At 38.9% G+C, this 18,790-nt stretch overlaps 2 protein-coding genes across 2 annotated transcripts; one reads left to right on the top strand and one right to left on the bottom strand.

Annotated features, from left to right (window-relative positions):
* Positions 1-11,237: 11,237 nt before the first annotated feature.
* On the bottom strand, positions 11,238-11,648 carry LOC104435453 (copper transporter 4-like). The gene has a single exon (XM_010048204.2). The coding sequence runs from the start codon at positions 11,646-11,648 to the stop codon at positions 11,238-11,240; it is 411 nt and encodes a 136-aa protein (XP_010046506.1).
* Positions 11,649-17,811: 6,163 nt separating this feature from the next.
* Positions 17,812-18,573, top strand: LOC104433086 (class I heat shock protein-like). The gene is given in 2 exon segments (XM_010045728.3): positions 17,812-18,179; positions 18,182-18,573. Coding segments are annotated over 2 exon segments (429 nt in total). The 5' UTR covers positions 17,812-17,938; the 3' UTR covers positions 18,370-18,573.
* Positions 18,574-18,790: the final 217 nt, after the last annotated feature.

Here is an 18,790-nt window from a genome sequence, read left to right as displayed (position 1 = left end):
CCGCAACATCAGCGAGATGCCTCTAGAACACAACATAGAAGGCAACGACAATATGATGATGATGAGGCCGACATGGAGGATGATCAAGATGCTCGATTTGAAAGGTGGAATGGAGGCCGAAGGTTTAGACACCGAGGAGATGATGAACTTGGCAACATCAAGATGAAGATTCCTTCCTTCCAAGGGAAGAATGATCCTGATGTGTATCTAGAGTGGGAGAAACGCATGGAGATGGTATTTGATTGCCAACGATACTCTGAGCTCAAAAGGTAAAAATTGCAGCTGTTGAATTTACTGATTATGCTATAATTTGGTGGGATCAACTTGTGACTAGTAGAAGGCGCAATGGTGAAAGACCGATAGAGACGTGGAATGAGATGAAAGCGGTGATGAGAAGGCGTTTTGTACCTAGTCATTACCACCGAGATTTGTTTCAAAAGCTACAAAATCTCACACAAGGCAATAAGAGCGTGGAAGAGTATCACAAGGAGATGGAGATTGCCATGATCCGTGCTAATGTGATGGAGGATCGTGAGGCCACAATGTCAAGATTTTTGAGTGGTTAGAGCCGAGACATAGCAAGGGTGGTAGAGCTGCAACACTATGTTGAATTGGAAGAATTGGTGGACAAAGCCATCAAAGTTGAGCGACAATTGAAGTTGGACCGAAATCACAAGAGTGGAGGAGGTTCAAATCAGAATTGAGATCCAACTGGAAGAGAGATGATAAGCCAAATTGGAGAGGAAACAACACAAAAACCGAAACCTCAAAGGAGAAGGAGAGGGACGGTAAAGTTGGAACGAATCCGGTTTCAGGTAAAATCGAAAATCCTAACACTAGAACTCGTGAAATTAAATGTTTTAAGTGTTTGGGCAGAGGTCATATGGCGAATCAATGCCCTAATAGGAGGGTGATGATCATGACTGGACATGGTGTTATTGAGTCCGAAAGTGAAAGGGAAGAAGATGATGATGAGATGCCACCATTGGAGGATTGTAGTGATGGAGAAGTGGCTATAAAAGGAGACTTATTGGTGGTTAGGCGTTCTCTCGAGTGTGCAAGTAAAGGAGGAGGAGCATCACCAACAAAGAGATAATTTGTTTCATACAAGGTGTGTGGTGAATGGTAAGATCGTAGTATGATAATTGATGGAGGTAGTTGTGCGAATGTGGCAAGTTGTATTATGGTGGATAAGTTGGGCTTGAAGACAACAAAGCACCCTAGGCCTTATAGAGTTCAATGGTTAAATGATAGTGGTGAGGTAAAAGTGTCGAAGCAAGTTCGAATTCCATTTGAGATAGGGAGATATAAGGACGAGGTAGAGTGTGATGTTGTACCTATGCAAGCGGGTCATATCTTGCTTGGAAGACCATGGCAATATGATCGAAAGGTACATCATGATGGATATACTAATTGTTATTCATTGGTGATGAAACAAAAGACTTATACCTTGGTACCAATGACACCTAGTGAGGTGTATCAAGATCAATTAAAGTTACAACGAGAAGCCGAGAGAGAGAGAAAAGGTGAGAAATCCGAGGGCTTGCGTGGTGTGTCTGAGACGCAAGGAAAAGGAGAGGCCGAGAGAAAGATTGTGGTAAAAACTGAGGGAAAAGAAGAGAGGAAAGAAAAGAGGCAAAATAATTTTTATGCAAAATCAAGTGAAGTGAGGAGAGCCTTAGTTCTAGATCGACCAATACTTGTACTTGTGTACAATGAGGTTTTGTTTTCTACTAACGATCTTGACCCAAGTTTGCCTAGTCCTATTGTGTCTTTATTGCAGGAATTTGAAGATGTCTTTCCGATGAACTTCCTGGAGGGATACCACCTATTCGAGGCATAGAACATCAAATTGACTTGATTCTTGGTGCGCCATTACCTAATCGACCCGCATATCGAAGCAATCCCGAGGAGACAAAGGAACTTCAGCGACAAGTTAGTGAATTATTGGAACGAGGGCATGTGAGAGAGAGTCTTAGCCCATGCGCCGTCCCTCGTTTTGTTAGTGCCAAAGAAGGATGGAACTTGGCGAATGTGTGTCGATTGCCGAGCAATCAATAATATTACGGTAAAGTATCGACATCCTATTCCTAGATTAGATGACATGTTGGATGAGTTGCATGGTTCTTGTATTTTCACTAAGATCGATTTGAAAAGTGGTTATCATCAAATTAGGATGAAAGAAGGTGATGAATGGAAAACTGCATTTAAGACCAAGTATGGATTATATGAGTGGTTAGTAATGCCATTTGGATTAACTAATGCACCGAGCACATTTATGCGACTTATGAATCATGTTTTGCGTGCTTTTATTGGTCGATTTGTGGTTGTCTATTTCGATGACATCTTGATTTATAGCCGAAGTCCTGATGACCATATTGAGCATGTGCGAGCTGTCTTGCAGGTTTTAAGGGCTGAGCAATTATACGCTAATCTAAAGAAGTGCTCTTTTGTTACCAACAAATTAGTATTTCTAGGATTTGTTGTTAGTGCTAATGGTATACAGGTTGATGAAGAAAAGGTTAAAGCAATCCGTGAATGGCCAACGCCTAAGACCATAGGAGAGGTGCGTAGCTTTCATGGATTGGCGAGTTTTTATCGACGATTTGTGAGAAATTTCAGCACCATTGCCGCACCTTTAACTGAGGTTATCAAGAAGCACGTGGGTTTCACGTGGGGAGAAGAGCAAGAGAAAGCCTTTAATCTGCTAAAAGATAAGTTAACTAATGCTCCTTTGTTATCTTTGCCGAATTTCAGTGCTACTTTTGAGATAGAGTGCGATGCTTCGGTACAGGAATTGGAGCCGTGTTGATGCAAGGAGGGCGTCCCATAGCTTATTTCAGCGAAAAATTGAGTGGAGCAACATTGAATTATCCTACCTATGATAAGGAGATGTATGCTTTAGTGCGAGCTTTGGAGACTTGGCAACATTATTTATGGCCAAAGGAGTTTGTGATCCACACCGACCATGAGACCTTGAAGTACTTGAAAGGACAGCAAAAGTTGAATAAAAGACATGCCAAATGGATGGAGTTCATTGAGACTTTTCCATATGTGATCAAGTACAAGAAAGGTAAGGAAAATGTGGTAGCCGATGCACTTTCTCGAAGGTATGCGATTCTAACTATTTTAGAAGCAAAGTGTCTAGGTTTTGAGCATATCAAGGGCTTATATATTGATGATGATGACTTTGGGAGAGTCTATGAAGCATGTGAACACGCTGCATTTGATAAATTTTATATGCATGAAGGTTATCTTTTTCGTGAAAACAAACTATGTTTGCCTAAGTGTTCTTTGCGTGAATTGTTGGTGCGAGAAGCTCATAGTGGTGGTTTAATGGGGCATTTTGGCATTAATAAGACTTATGAAGTGTTGTATGAACATTTTTATTGGCCACATATGAAGAGAGATGTCACACGTGTTTGTGAGAGATGCATTGCTTGTAAGCAATCGAAGTCTACAACTAAACCGCATGGCTTGTATACACCATTACCTATTCCAACGCATCCTTGGATTGATATTTCTATGGATTTTGTGTTAGGATTGCCTAGGTCTAAGTATGGTAGAGATTCTATTTATGTGGTTGTTGATCGGTTTTCAAAGATGGCTCATTTTATACCTTGTCATAAAACTGATGATGCATCTCATATTGCTAATTTGTTCTTTAAGGAGGTTGTACGTTTGCATGGCATGCCTAGATCGATTGTTTCAGATCGAGATTCTAAATTTCTTAGCTACTTTTGGAAAACATTGTGGAAAAAACTAGGAACACGATTGTTATTTTCTACTACTTGTCATCCACAGACCGATGGTCAAACCGAGGTAGTTAATAGAACTTTAGGGGTATTGTTGCGTGCTATTATTAAAAAGAACATAAAATCTTGGGAAGATTGTCTGCCACATGTTGAATTTGCATATAATAGGAGCATGCATTCTGCTACTAAATTTACACCATTTGAGGTTGTCTATGGTTTTAATCCATTAACTCCGTTAGATTTAACCCCTTTACCTGTTGATAAGCGTGTGGATTTAGATGGAGCAAAGAAAGCTGAATTTGTCAAGGCGTTGCATGAGAAGACGCGCACAAATATTGGGCGCAAGACTGAGCAATATGCAAGGCAAGCTAACAAAGGGCGCAAGGAAGTGGTGTTTGAACCGGCGATTGGGTTTGGGTTCATATGCGCAAAGAGAGATTTCCCGAGCAGCGACATTCTAAGTTATTACCGCGAGGGGATGGACCATTCATGGTTTTGGAAAGAGTTAACAATAATGCTTACAAGCTTGATCTTCCAGGTAAGTATGACGTTAGTGCCACATTTAATGTTTCTGACTTGACTCTTTTTGATGCTAGTGATGATTTGAGGACAAATCCTTTGCACGGGGGAGGGAATGATGTGGACATCGAGTCATATCGAGGAGGAGGTGCTAGGGACCCATTGTCTATTCCTACTGGTTCGATTACTCGAGCGCGGGCCAAACAATTCAAGCAAGCTGTTGGCATCATGGTTCGTGATCTTTGGCGTGAAGATGACCTTGGATCAAATCTTGAAGAATCTTGGAAATCTTGGTGCAATTTAATTATCTTGTCACCAAATAATTGACCAAGTCAATTTATATATATATATTCTTGTTTAAGAATATTCTAAAATAGGAATATTTTAGAATATAACGCATTAGATTTTTAGGGTTGGTTTTTAGGGTTTGTGTGGCAGCCTATATAAAGGATTTGCCAAATTTCTTTGAGGACAGAGATATTTTTATTTTTGAGGAAAAGAATTGAGAGGTTCTCTTCTACTGTTCTTTTGAGGACTTGACCTTATCAAGATTCTCTTGTGGCGGTCAATTTGACTTATCGAATGAGATAGCGAATTTTTTCGCTTGTGACGTCTATAACGTTGGTTAGTTGACACGTGTTCGTCAACAGTCACGTTCATACCGAGGTTGCCAATCACAGGTTTGATTGGAGGTCGAGGTTTGCAATTCGCACCATCCGGGCCTTCGTAGAACGATCCTTCCGCAACGATTCACATCAAAACTTTTGTGCAACATTTCAATGTAGTCCTCTGAGACGATTTTGTCAGAAATTGTTACCTTAGAGAGCGATTGATTCATAGTTTAACTTTTGATTTTTTGTATAAAGTTACGCAATACTCTCATTTTAATAATTATTTAAAGGAAAATACTTAAAAAATTTCAAAATATCCCAAACAATGGATTGGTAAAGAAGGAGATAATAGGAGAGGAGTTGAAATTGTGTTCCCAAAAGGTAATCTAACATGATATGTGAAGATGATTAGAGACAAGATCCAAATATCAATACCCTTTGTGTTCAATGCCATACCCAAGAAAACAAGAATGATGAGCATGAGGTTTTAACTTTGTGCATTCATTTAGAAGAAGATAGAAAAAACAACCGTTGCCAAAGACTTGAAGAAGGTTGTAATTAGGAACACTACCATACAAGCACTTATAAGGAGAAATATTACCTATAGGAGGCGATGAAATACAATTGATAGTATATATGGCAATATGAGAAGCCTCTCTATTAAACTGTTTTGGATAAGAGGTTGAGGTTAGAACAGTGTGTGCAACATCTAACGCGTGTCTATATTTATACTCTGTTCGACTAATTTGTTGGGAAGTTTTCGGACACCAATATCCCTTTCCACTATTGCTGCATTCCTGACTGCTTCCTTGTTGTGGCTGTGTGTCCTAATCGAAAAGAACTCATCTTAAAGGGTCAATTTCTATCTTGTGTGACAACACTACAGAGCAAGTGGCTCTTCTAGGCAGACAGCTGTGTGACAACACTATAGAGAAAGCAGCGCTTTTGTGTAACATGCTATGGTCTCAACGACTTTAAGAAGTAGTGATGGGTTTCACACGCTTTAAGCCCGGCCCACGCATGGTTTCAGACATCTAAACCTTGTTCTTGTTGTTGCCACTAGACCAGTACAAACCCTCTTGTCCGAACTAGCTGTCTTCAAACCAATCATACAGTATTCGCTATTATTACCTATGATAATCTTCTTTGAAGTGAGAGAAATGAAAACAACATAATCTGCGATCAAAGAACACAAGGTTGGTTATTGAGTTTAGTAGTTATTGAGTTTAGTAAATAGAATGTCAGGCAAAACCAAGGTATTTGTTCTATAAGAGGAGATCGTCTTAGATTACCGTTATTGGTTATTGAGTTTATCCTGAAAATGCCACGTTGATCTAAATGATTAGGCTCATGACTTGAAGATCACAAGTTTGAATCCTGCCCCTACTTAATCAGTGGAACATTGTTCACCGGAATAGAAGGCTAGTCCCAACCTATCTACAAGATGGGGCTAGTGTTTAGTTTGGTTGGTTGATTCTAGCTCAATTATAGTACCCATTCCTTCCTTAGTCCTAACAAAGCCCTGTAGCCAATAATGTGGTTTTAAAGAATAATTCTAAGAAATTCTATCTCTATATTCATGGTATTATTAATACGAAAAATCTTAATGTTTTGAGAAAATTGTATTTTCATCCTAGCAACAAAATCAAGTAAACAAGTTCACATTGATTTTTCATAAAGTGAAGTCATGAATAACGAGAATGAGCATAAAAAAAAATCACAAAATAGTGAGACCTCCCACAGTGGGAGTAGGAGATGGCCCTTAAATGTCAGAATGAATTAGATAAAAGGGAGCATAACAAACATATTCACTAAGATCAAATGTAAAGCATGATGTTTTTCCATCTTACATGGCAACGAATCAAAATATTTAATTTCAACAAGACCCAAATGGCCACTACAAATGAGATGACTTAATATAAGAAAAAAAGCATGACCCAAACGAGAATGTTAAGTTTTAGATGATACCATGGTGGCACAACTAGCAAGAGCATTTGGAAGCTTTAAGGAGATGAGTTCAAATAAGCATTGCACTTGATATCCTGTCCCACTTATCTGTCCCATCCGTGGAATTTGCACACAACAACAATTAGAAGAGAAGTGAATGCTAACACCAAGTTCACACAATGTCCAACATATATCAACCTTAAGGATAGTTTACGAACCAATAAAATATAAAGTAATGGCAATGTGTATATCAAAATGTTTTTGGTATGACTAACTATCATTTGTATGAATAGTAGGTGCTTGTGAAGGTAATGACTTTGACTTAGATAAACTGGAGTTGGAAGTCCTATGATTGCAATAGGCATAATAAAAGAATCATGAATCAGAAGTATCTGAGTTCACAAATAAAGCAAAAGTGTTAGGGAAAGAGAAGTTGGATGTACTAGATTCTTGTATAATAAAGTGTAGATCGTCTAAAGATAGAGTAATAGATGAATTGTTAAGGGAACCCTCAATGATAACAACTGTGGTGGATGAGTGTGTAGATGGACCTTTGTATTAGGATTGGTTGTTTCTCCTTGTAGGTTGTCTAGGTCAACAATAGCAATTGGATGAAAGGTGACCATTCGACAGAAGTATGTATATTATAGTTGGCATGGATGAAGCTAGGTGGCAAGCACTATGCTTGTAAGAATGGACAAAATGGTGCGGTGCACCTTCAAATATTTGGCTAAGTCTCCTTAGTCAATAACTCCGAGACAACTGTCTTAAGATGAGGTAATAGATCACGATGAAGAAATGAAGCTTCTACAGGTTTAGACTCATCATTAAGTGCTATTAGAAATTGCAACTTAGTTAAGGCTAATTGATACCAAATAGCATGCGTAGAGGATACAAAATTGTTGGTAGAGGACAAAAAATTGTTGATAGATTGACCTATCTCCTAATGCATTTTATGTAGATTTCCTAATAGTTGATATTGATGGGTAATATTCGAGGTGGAATATTAGTTGGCAAGCAAATCACACGATTCCCTCTATTGCATGCAGGCGACCAAACTAAAGCTCGATAGAAGGAATCAAAGCATTTTGAAACCACGTTAAAATTTGATTTTTTTTTTTTTTTTGCTATCCCACTTCTATAAACATTCAAGAAAATTTTCTCTAGTTTCTTTAGCAGTCCTAGTAGGCACACTAATTTACCTAGTGATGTATCCAATGTTTGCATTCTCTTAGAAAACTTGACATTTCTTGAGCCTATAAAATATTGTTTTATCCATTCAAAACAATATGAATGCATTTTGGCATGTCCATTTTATTCATTGAATGCACTTATTAGTTTAAAATTAGTAAGTTGTATAAGGAATAGCAAAAAACTAGCATCTGGAGTGTAGATATGGAGAAAAAAACATGAAAAATGGAATTAGAATGTCGAAATACCTTAAGATCTAATTGGTCACTTTTGGTCAACGGTCAAGGATGATGTGATGAGGGTGACGTGGCAGATGATATGGTAGCTAACGGGACTTGATGATATCAGTAGTGACGTCAACATATCACATTCGAATTTCTTGTCAAGTGCGTTGCACGTGTGTGCGGATTTATGTGCATAGGTTGTCATTATTGGAGAAACATCTCTAAGTGATTTTGATAATGTCCAAACTATTCTTAGTATAATGTTTACTATGGTATATGTAGATGTTTTTGATAGAAAGGACCGCATGATATCCATGGTGTGATTTAGTGGATGGAAGTATGCAATAGGTCTAGAAACAGTTTTTCTGTAAATGGTTCTAGTGGACCTAAAGATCAGCTAATAGGCGATGTCTATATTGTTGCTACAAATATCAGGTGTTTGGTGCCGTGGCAACCATGAACATTTGGTGAAGTACGTTGGGTCAACAAACTAGCCATTATGGCTAAGAATTTGTACAGTAGTAGAATTTAGTTAGAACCAATAATCAAGAAGCTAGATCATTTGACAGGTTCGTTAGAGACTGTAACGAAGGGAAAATAGCAGATGCTGTTCTTAGGTAGACAGCAAAAATTCATGAAAAAGGACTGTATGGGTAGTTCTATCCTTGGGCAGCAGCTAAAAGGCAACTCCAATGACTCTTTGCTTCTTTAATCGTCTTCCAATTGATAGATTGAAGATGGATATAAAAGAAAATGCCTAAGAAGCCAAGTAGAAAGTGACAACAACATTTTTTAAGGATTGACATTCAGCTGTGTCCTAAGTGATACGTTTTCTTTCAACTGTTTCATTGAATATTGTATTCATGCCCTTTGAGTAATTGTGCTGTAGTGTACAAGAGTAAGAGCAGCAGCTGAGTCATGATAGTGTGATTTATCTTCAATAAGATTAGTGCTTGCTTATTGTAACTTTCTGAGTAGATTACCAGTGCAATCTAGCCCATGCACACATTATGATCACAAGCTTTTTGAAATATCATCTTGACTTGATCTTAACTTAGCATAAGCTAATTTCCGCGAAAGATTGTCAAGTTCTCTAAAATAACCTATTTACCTCCCCTCTAGGTTGTATTGTTAGCCCCCAAAAGTCATTGGAGCGTGAGGCGCGTGTGATGTCGATCTGTGGTGCCTTTTGGCTGGTTGGACATTCGGAGATAGTAAACCTGGTGGTGGTGTTTTTAATATCAAAACATTAAGCTAAAATCATCAGAAAAGCACTTACAGGCAACGAGCTTCAATGGGTCGGAGACATGGCGCTGGTGTGGCGGCGTTCATTGTCTGTTCAACAAAATTTTAGGATTTGATTCGTCTGAGGACGGTGAGTTTGGTGGTGGTATTCGTTTCCCGAAATGAGCGGTGAAGAAGTCTTGGAGAACAACTGAAGCTATGGACTTGGCGGCAAAACATGAGTGATGGATCGGTTCAGCTGGCGTCGCAATGACTGGCCGAAATGAACTTGATAAGCGCTTCCTCAAAGATGACGACTTGGATGGCAAGTTAAGAATTATTAACAAAATATATATGAGGGCTTTTCTTTATATTTCGATATACATAATGAAGAGTACATGGGCCTTTTTATAAGTTTTGTATAAAGTAACAGAATATAACAATATCAGTTACAATTAATCAGCATAATATCCAAAATATCCAAAATATCTCTGATGATTCAAGTTTCGTGTATAAACCAAAGGGGCAGTATAGGGCTCTCAGAATAATATATAATTCATTCGTGATGTGGATGAGGTATATCTCAACAGTTGAGATCAATGTTTTTCAAGTGGGACTACTCATAAGAACCAGCTTGGCCTCCGGTTTCGAGGTCAACTAATTCGACCGCCGGGTCAATGAATTGAACATTTTACAAACAAAGAGCATTGGTGCTCAACTAGTATGAGCTATTGACGAAAGCCAGATTGGGCCATGGTCCGGTTCTCAACCAAACCGGTTGAATCTTCTTGTGTGTGTGTGTTTTTGGGGTCTTCAAACCGCTTGAATTAGCTGCCTTGGCCCAGGTTCGAAATCATCGATTAAAATTGACCGACACATTGAGAGAAGCACTTGGGAAGAGAGGATCCGAATCCCTATTTGTGCCTTGAGCGCTATTTATGGCTTTAGCTCGCAATAGGCACAAAGTACCATTGACAAACCTGTTAAGGTGTGTAAAGGCCCACACGAATTTTTCTCGCTCTCATTTTGATCTATTTTGTTTGCTATTGACTCGTAAATGTAGCCCAGCCACTTAGTAGGTGGACAAGATAAATCGCGTTCATGCGTCATGATTATGACAAACATTCTTGTAGTCACACCAACTCGTTTATTAATCATGTCAACCTTAACACCCGAACGTGATAAGTTTATTAAACGAATTACACGACTTGACAATTTAACATGTTTAAGGCATGGAGTCTTATATATAAACTTGTATGAATGTGTTTAGACATGTATAAATATATTCAAACGTATCACAATGTCTCTTAACATGTTATGTTAATACAAATGACATCTTAGCCTATAAAACTAAATGTGTTTAGGCGTGTCATGAACGGATTAAGATGGTCAGCCCGATCATGTCATGTTTTTCCATTATTGTATAAAGGAGTTAAATTGTTAAATTATGAACCGACGTTTAAACTTGACAAAAACAAGCTTAAATATGTGTCGTGTATGTAATATGTAGACGGGTGTGTACCAAAAATTGTTCGACTTGTTCCAAGGTCTTCATAATTAGCTCGCTCCATTTGTAAGAAGGCATATAATCCAAACAATTAACATGAACTTTTCACTAAAAGAGTCCTTCACCAATTGCCATCGGAACGCAAGGTCCATCATTAAAAGATCATGTAAAGAATCATTCAAGCTCTTATCGCATTATTTCATCCATACGGCTCAAAAATTTAGACATGGGCAAGATCAGCCGGCTTCTAACCCAGACCTCACTCGTGGTCCCACTTACCGAACAGCCGGCTCCGGAAAATCAAGAAACCCACCGCGTGCCCGCTGACTGCGGCCAAGAATATGCCGCCATTGTACGACACAACCGCAAGCATCACCATGTAGCTCACCACCAAACGCACCGTGTAAAGCTCGGTCTTGAAAAGGCATGCCCCGACTTTGGTCGTACCCGGCTTGGTGTACTCAAAGCGAAGGAGGAACATGATGAGGAAAGCAAGGCAGAAGACGAAGATGATGGCCAACGAGAACATGGCAGGGTCGTTGCCAGGCCAGCGGTCGGTGAGGAAGACCGTGTCGTGTCCCCAGCTCATGTGCATCGCCATCAACCGGTTCCCATGACGGACGTGAGGATTGTTGAGCTCGGTGTTGTGTGACGTTATTCCGTCCGCCATAGCTGTTTCTGCGACTGAGTTATCTTGCTCTTGGTGGTGATGAAGTAATGTGAAGCATGGAGGTTTTAAAACCCTTGGACAGCTTGACAGACAATGTAGGATTTCCCTTTTCCCATTAAATTGTTTTGGCCTTCTTTTGCTTTTTTGCTTTTGGCTTTTGCGAATTCCATTTTCTTGTTTTGTTTTTTTTTTTTTGTTAGTAAATTTGATCCTAAAGACAGACCAGGAAACTTTTGCAACACTTAAATATTAAACAGCGTTTGCGTATGATATCTATATTTTATATGCAATCAAGAGTTTAAATCTTTTCAGATTGTTCATTTATCTTTTCATTTATATTTTACTTTCAAATAATATTTACTATGTTTCAATTTTAATCAAAATCAAGCTCATTTGTGAGACCAAGCACTATCACATCGAAATATTGAATCACGTCTTTATTTAATGTTTGAAAAAACCACCAACAGTGTTACGAAATCATACAAAAGTAAGAGACGGCCAAGCAGTTCATGCAAATGATTTACTGCTACCACTTATCCACGCTGGATCACAAAAAACTTATCTTAAAAGAAAAGGTAAAACGCAAGCTACATGCCACTACAAGAGATTGTTTCAGTTGGTGATGTGTTGTATTGAATTTGTTTGCCCAGTGCCTAATCTACACAAGTGTTTTCTTGTTTTGAAATTCTCCACCTCCACATTAAAAAAAAAAAAAAAAAAAAAAAAAAAAAAAAAAAACAAAAAGCAAAAAACATTGGGTGATCTCGGAACATATGTTTTTGTTACTTTAGGAATGAACTTCTTGTTTGTCTGGACCATATACATATATTGAATGATTGAGAAGATCTCTTAATTAGAATGCGCAATTTATGTTGGGAGGTGTTTGAATTGCATAAGGGAATGGACATGTGTTTTTCCTCATTTTGACTTCGAGTAAAAATATGTTAAAAAAAAATAAAAAAATAGAAGTGTGCATCAAATGTTCTGATGAGTCATATGCAAGCGATTCTACTGGAGGAGACAGGTATAAAGTTCGACACTTTAGCTTTAGCTCTGCCGGGACAGTTTTCTTATTCCACAATTCCCGAATGAAGTTTTTGTCGTGTTTTCGCATTTCAGATCGCTCCATCACGTAAGATGGCAATTGATGATCAACTCAAGGCATCATAATCTGTCTAAAATAACGTTGCAAGAAAAATCATAACATAAACAATTCGAATGTAAAACATTGAAGGAAAGCTAATGTGTCTTTGGATTTATTTTTTGGAATTTGACTTTGTTTTTATTCATTTATAAATGGAAAAGTTGATAGTAAAAAGGTCATATTTTTCACGTAATGCTCACTTTAGCGTAACAATTTTCAAGCAATTACCTAAGTGCATTTTTTTAATTAAAATTTGGGTTACTTATATACCATTGTCAATTCATGTGGTTGGAAAATCTAACATGGCAACTTTTTAATATAATTTGCTTGATGTGGCTAGCGGTGAAGTGAGTTAACATAATTGGTGCTAAATGATGTCATTTAACACATTTATTTGCCCCAGTTAAGGAGTTGGGGGTCAAATAAAAAAAAAATGTTCTTCAAACCTCACCCCAAGTTAATCTAACCTTTGCTTTAGAGGAAACAGCATTTCGAGAAGGTAGAGAGAATCTGAACATTTTCTCGGACGAGAGAGAATTTGAATATTTTCTTTAAATCCAAACCATTGCTTCAGATCAAAGAGGAACACCCAACAACAAATCAGATTGTCTTCTTTCCTCTGAATCCATAACACCAGCAGCAAAGAGAGAGGCGATGCTCGCTGAGTTTTCTCGAGATTTGGACTTTCTCTCATTTTCTTGGAAGGGAGAGACGAATGCTAGAAAATTTTGGACTCATGACATGAGGAGCATCTTCTCACAGTTGCATCAGTGTTTCCACTATTAGCAGTAGGAGTTCCAATAAAGATGAAGGGCAAATTGAGAGGATCAAGGATAGAGGGAGAGCTGCATTGTTTGTTCCTTCTTCGTTCCAGTATGTTAAGGACATAAAGAGTAAAAAGTAAGAAACAAAATTCAAGACATAAAAGGTATATCTTGATTCAATCTTAAATTAGGGATACATTATGTAGGGGATTCCACTATCGTTAATACATCTCATCTTTTTGTTTCATCCTTCAATTACTAGAGAAAGAAATTATATATACTCAATAGCTATTAATGGGTCCAAACTCAAATTACTAATAAAATATGAGCTCAAATTAAAAAAAAAAAAAACCTTTGGCGACTTAGGGGCTTTTCCTTTGCAACCCCACCAAGGTTGCCTTGGGACTCCTACCTGCTTACTGGGGAGTAGTAACTCAGTGCCATCCTGTCAATGGAGAGTATGAATCCCCAGCATGGTTAAGAAGATGAAGATGAAAACCAAGAAAAAGAAGGAGAAGAGAAGGCATATTTGCTTAAATATTTTGCTAGGTCATCTTGTTGTTTGTTCATATTGGAGTTACAATTTTTTTAAAAGACACGTTGGAATTAAAATCTCATCAAAATAATCACATTGGACGAATCGCCAAAATCTATCGCTAGAGGCATTTGAGTGATTGTTTTCCTAACGATGTTGCACTTAGTGATTGCATGAAAATTTTGATTTTAAAGTGAACGTCGTATGAAAATTTTGGTACTTATAATGTCCCTTTCTCTTTATAAAACCAGAAGTTGAGCAACTTAAATGACTATGACATGAGAATGTAATTTCTGAATAACGGATCAAACTTAGGTGGAGCAATTTTTTTAAACAATTAATGGCTGAGAGTCTAGGTTGGAGGAAGTTTCATCCAGCTCGCCGCGGAGGAAGACATGGCCCAATCACGTACATATGTCTGAAAGGAATTTGGGAATCAAGTTAGGATTGGTTTGTGGCTATGTCCGCAAGTGACCCTAAGGAGAGAGAAATCTCTAAAGTGCAAGCTAGTAATCAAACCGTGAGGGATCAAAAGGCATAGTTGGCTTTGAAAGTTTTGGGTGTCTTTCGACTTGGGATTTTCTTCAACCGATGAGTAGAGCGGCCGCAATTGATGTGAATTTCGATGTTAGGATCAAGAAAAGCGTGTCTCTGAAAATCTAGACTTCCACCTCCTCGCGAAGGAGAATGAATCTTTTAATCCAAGAATCAGAAATAATAACCGAGTCCTTAAAAACCTTCAGTTGTACGTGATTTTAATGCATCATAGCACTCAAATTACATACATTCTACAAGAGACCCACCGATAAAAGCGGGAAAATTACAAAAAAGAAGAAGAAGTCCTAAACTTAATATAATTATGCCAATTCAATTATAAACATTTTGCATTTGTATTAATTCAGTCCATCTAGCACTGACGTGAACAAATTTTTAATATTTTTTTCCTTCCTTCTTCCTTTGGTCAGTTGCTATCAGCCAGAGGTGAGAGCCAATGAGGGCTCATCGTCACTAAGTGAGGCTCACCCTTGTCATGGTTGGGTGAGGCCCTACAAATCTGGCAAGGCTTAGCCTCACCCAGCCAATGTGAAACTCGACCTTGCTAGTGGTTGGCGGAGGTGGGCCTCGCCATGGTTGGGCAAGGTGAGGCTTGCCCTCACTAGTGGCCGGTCAGAGGAACAAGGAAGAATTACCAAATATATATATATATATATATATATATATATAAATATATATATGAGAAAATAATAATTAAAATATTGTCTGTGTCAATGTCAGTTGGATGGTCTCTACATTAGCGTTGGTCAATCAAAATTGATCAAATGAACTGAATTGACACAAATTTAAAATGTTTAATACTAAATTGACAAAAATATAATATATATATATATATATATATAATTAAATTGATAAAATTATAATAGGTTTATTTTTATTTTTTTGTTAATTCTTCCTATCAAAGGCTTACATGAATTGGGCTTGTATGTAATTAGCTCACGTAAATATATTTCCCGAAGATCTAGACACTTTGGCAAACCTGGACATTTTTGCATCAAAAGGCCAGGCCGAAGTTGGTTATCCTCTCTCTAATTTTCACGGTGTACGAAGAATAACTGATCATTTTTATTTTTATTTTTTGTCCTACTCAAAGAATAAATGATGGTTAAGCGCTAGATAATATCGGGTACACTTATTTTGCCATGTGGGTCGTAGATAACTTCACTCATTAATCGTTACGTGTCCAAAATAGGTCCACTTTTCAGTTCTTTTCTCTCTTCTTCGTGACCCCCGCTCTCCTCCTCCCTCTTGCTGTCTCCTTCGCTTGAACGGGCACCAAAGCTTACCAAAAAGTTCACTAGCCCTCTCCTTCAGCTGAGCCCAACCTCTGCGCCTCCCCTCCTGTCGCCACCGGCAGAGTCGCTGGCTCTAATCGAACCAACCGGATTCGGCCAAACGATGTCCACGACGGCCATGGGTGAGTTGTGAGCCGCTTGTTTTGATCGATTGCAACGTAACAGAAAATTATAATAAGGGAATGGTCATGAGATCCTTCGAAAGAAACCCTCCTTTGTCCATGATGGATAGGAAAGATGGATACCCAAATAGCACTATCGTGTACGAGTGAGGTGTCTTTTAGCAAGGGGATTAATAGCATTCCTAAACGACGCTAAAGATGGCAATGGATGAGCGTTGGCATCGTTCATGAGCTAGTCGTCCATGATTGGCCCGTGAGATCTTTCAAAAGAATCCCTCGTCTCTGGTGGATGGATAGATAGATACCAAGGGGATCAATAGCATGCACGAACGATGCCAAAATACGGCCACGGATGAGCGTCGACTTGTTTGTTGTTAGGGAAATCATTTATGATGTTTTGAAGATGACAAAATAAATCAAAGGCTACTAACATGTTTGATGGTTGAGTAATAGACCATGCAGATGATAGAACATGTAAATGATATTATCAAAGTCTATACTTGGAAGAACCAGAAAACAGACTCTATGTTGAAGTTGAACTAGAAGACATACTTTATGCTGAAGTAGAATATGTTCAGACTCAGATTGTAAAGTCTATTGCTCTTAGACTTTACATCCAGATTCGACAGAACATAATCCAAGCCCAATCATATAACGGCTAGTGATCTGCTTTGGATTTCACATCAAGATTGATTTGACGATTGAATATTGAAGACAATAACTTTCTATACGAAGAAGCTTTACTTATAGAAATCAAGATTCCTTTTGTATGGGCAATCGGAATCAATTTGAGATTTTACTTTTGTTACTCAACGACTACCAAATCTTCTAGATACAGAGCTGTCCAATGGGTATATTGGAAGACAATTATCTGAGATACTGTCCAATGGCTAGTTTGGAAGTGGAGAAGTATTTAAGGAGATGAAGGACCGATGAGCAAGTAAGAGACTGAGCGTAGAATTTATAATTCCAAAGTCCGAGCGATCTTTGTTCATACACTTGTCTTTTGAGAGTTTAAACGTTTGTGATCATGAGAAAAATACCAAAAGAGTAACTTAGTGAGATAGTACAATTTACTACTAAGTGTTTGCACTCAAAGTTATAATCTCTTATTGATTGCATAGTGAAATCCAACCAAGAAGGCTGTTAGCGTGGGAGAGTGGACGTAGGCTTGGATTAAACCGAACCACTATAAACATTGTGTTTTTATTCTCTTCCCTAACTTCTTTGTTTTGTTTGAAGTTTATTTTATTTCACATATATTTGTCAAGATTTATTTTTACATCTATTCACTCATCTTTATGTATTCTTACTAGCACTTTCACTTGTGAGTGGGTCCTCCATGGCTGATTGGTGATGTTGCAATCCATGGGCGCGAGCGACGTCCATGGCCTCAAAGGACAAAAAGAAAATGATGAATACGGTGAGGGAAGAGAGAGAGTAATGAAGGAGAGGGAAAAAAATCTAGAAGTGGGGCCTTATTTGAATATATCACGATCAGTGATTGGAGTCATGTAATACGTGGCAAAACAAGTGTACCTGATATTTAAAGCTCGCGTCCCTTTCCCGGACAAGACTCAAAAGCCCATCGCCAGTTTGCCACGCATGGAAGGAAGAAGAAGATTGTGGAAGCTCGTAGACATGACAAGACGCATCCCCACTCCACTGCAGAGCCCAAGAAGAGCTTCGAAACTTCGAGCAAACCAAGAAGCTCCCTCAAATCAAAACCCATCTCTCTCTCTCTCTCTCTATACATATATAAAGCAATCCACATTAAGTGACCATGTCATAGCAAGCAGATACGCAGATATCGGAAAAACTCTCTGAGAAGAAGTACCGGAGTTTGAATTTCATAACCCCACAAACTCAACGACAATGTCTCTGATCCCAAGCATTTTCGGCGGCCGATGGGATCCCTTCTCAATGGATGTCTGGTCACCCAACTTCAGGTCCAACGATGAGTTGTCGACCTTCGCGAACCTGCAGGTCGACTGGAAGGAGACGCCGGAGGCCCACGTGTTCAAAGCCGACCTCCCGGGCCTCAAGAAGGAGGAGGTGAAGGTGGAGATGGAAGAGGGAAGAGTTCTTCAGATCAGCGGAGAGAGAAGCGTCGAGAAGGGGAGAAGGGCGAGACATGGCACCGGGTCGAGAGAGGCCGCGGCAAGTTCCTCCGGAGGTTCCGCCTGCCAGAGAACGCCAAGGCCGATGAGGTGAGGGCATCTATGGAGAATGGCGTCCTGACCATAACTGTCCCCAAGCTGCCTGAGAAGAAGCCGGAGGTGAAATCCGTCCAGATCACCGGCTAATAAGGTTGCGTTATGTTGGTTCGAGAAGCTTTTGTTCCGATCACGGTTCGAGGAAGATGATACGAGTCCGAGAGAAGTTTGTGTCATGAGTCGTTTTGTATGTTGTTGTTGTGTGTCCAGTATGCTATCTCAGCATTTTGGCCATAGATCGAGGGCTATAATCCGGTCGGTGTGCTAATAAAATTTGTTTTTACTTCATGTAAAGTGATGATTTTATTCTGTTTTCCGAACGACGAGAACCGGTAATGATACATCATCCCACCAAACTGACCGAAGTGCTAGACCAGCTGAGGTGGCTTCGGTAGAATTGGACCTAGCCCTAGTATAGATCATGTGCTAATAAGATCTTCCTAGCATGTTCCTCAATTCCACTGCCACACGCAGATGAGTAATTCGCTTACCAGCGGACGAGAGAGTGGTT

The sequence above is a fragment of the Eucalyptus grandis genome, chromosome 1 (genome assembly GCF_016545825.1).
Source record: "Eucalyptus grandis isolate ANBG69807.140 chromosome 1, ASM1654582v1, whole genome shotgun sequence".
NCBI lineage: Eukaryota > Viridiplantae > Streptophyta > Magnoliopsida > Myrtales > Myrtaceae > Eucalyptus > Eucalyptus grandis.
The sequence above is the reverse complement of the archived record's forward strand: the minus strand, read 5'-3'. Positions and strand labels throughout refer to the sequence as shown.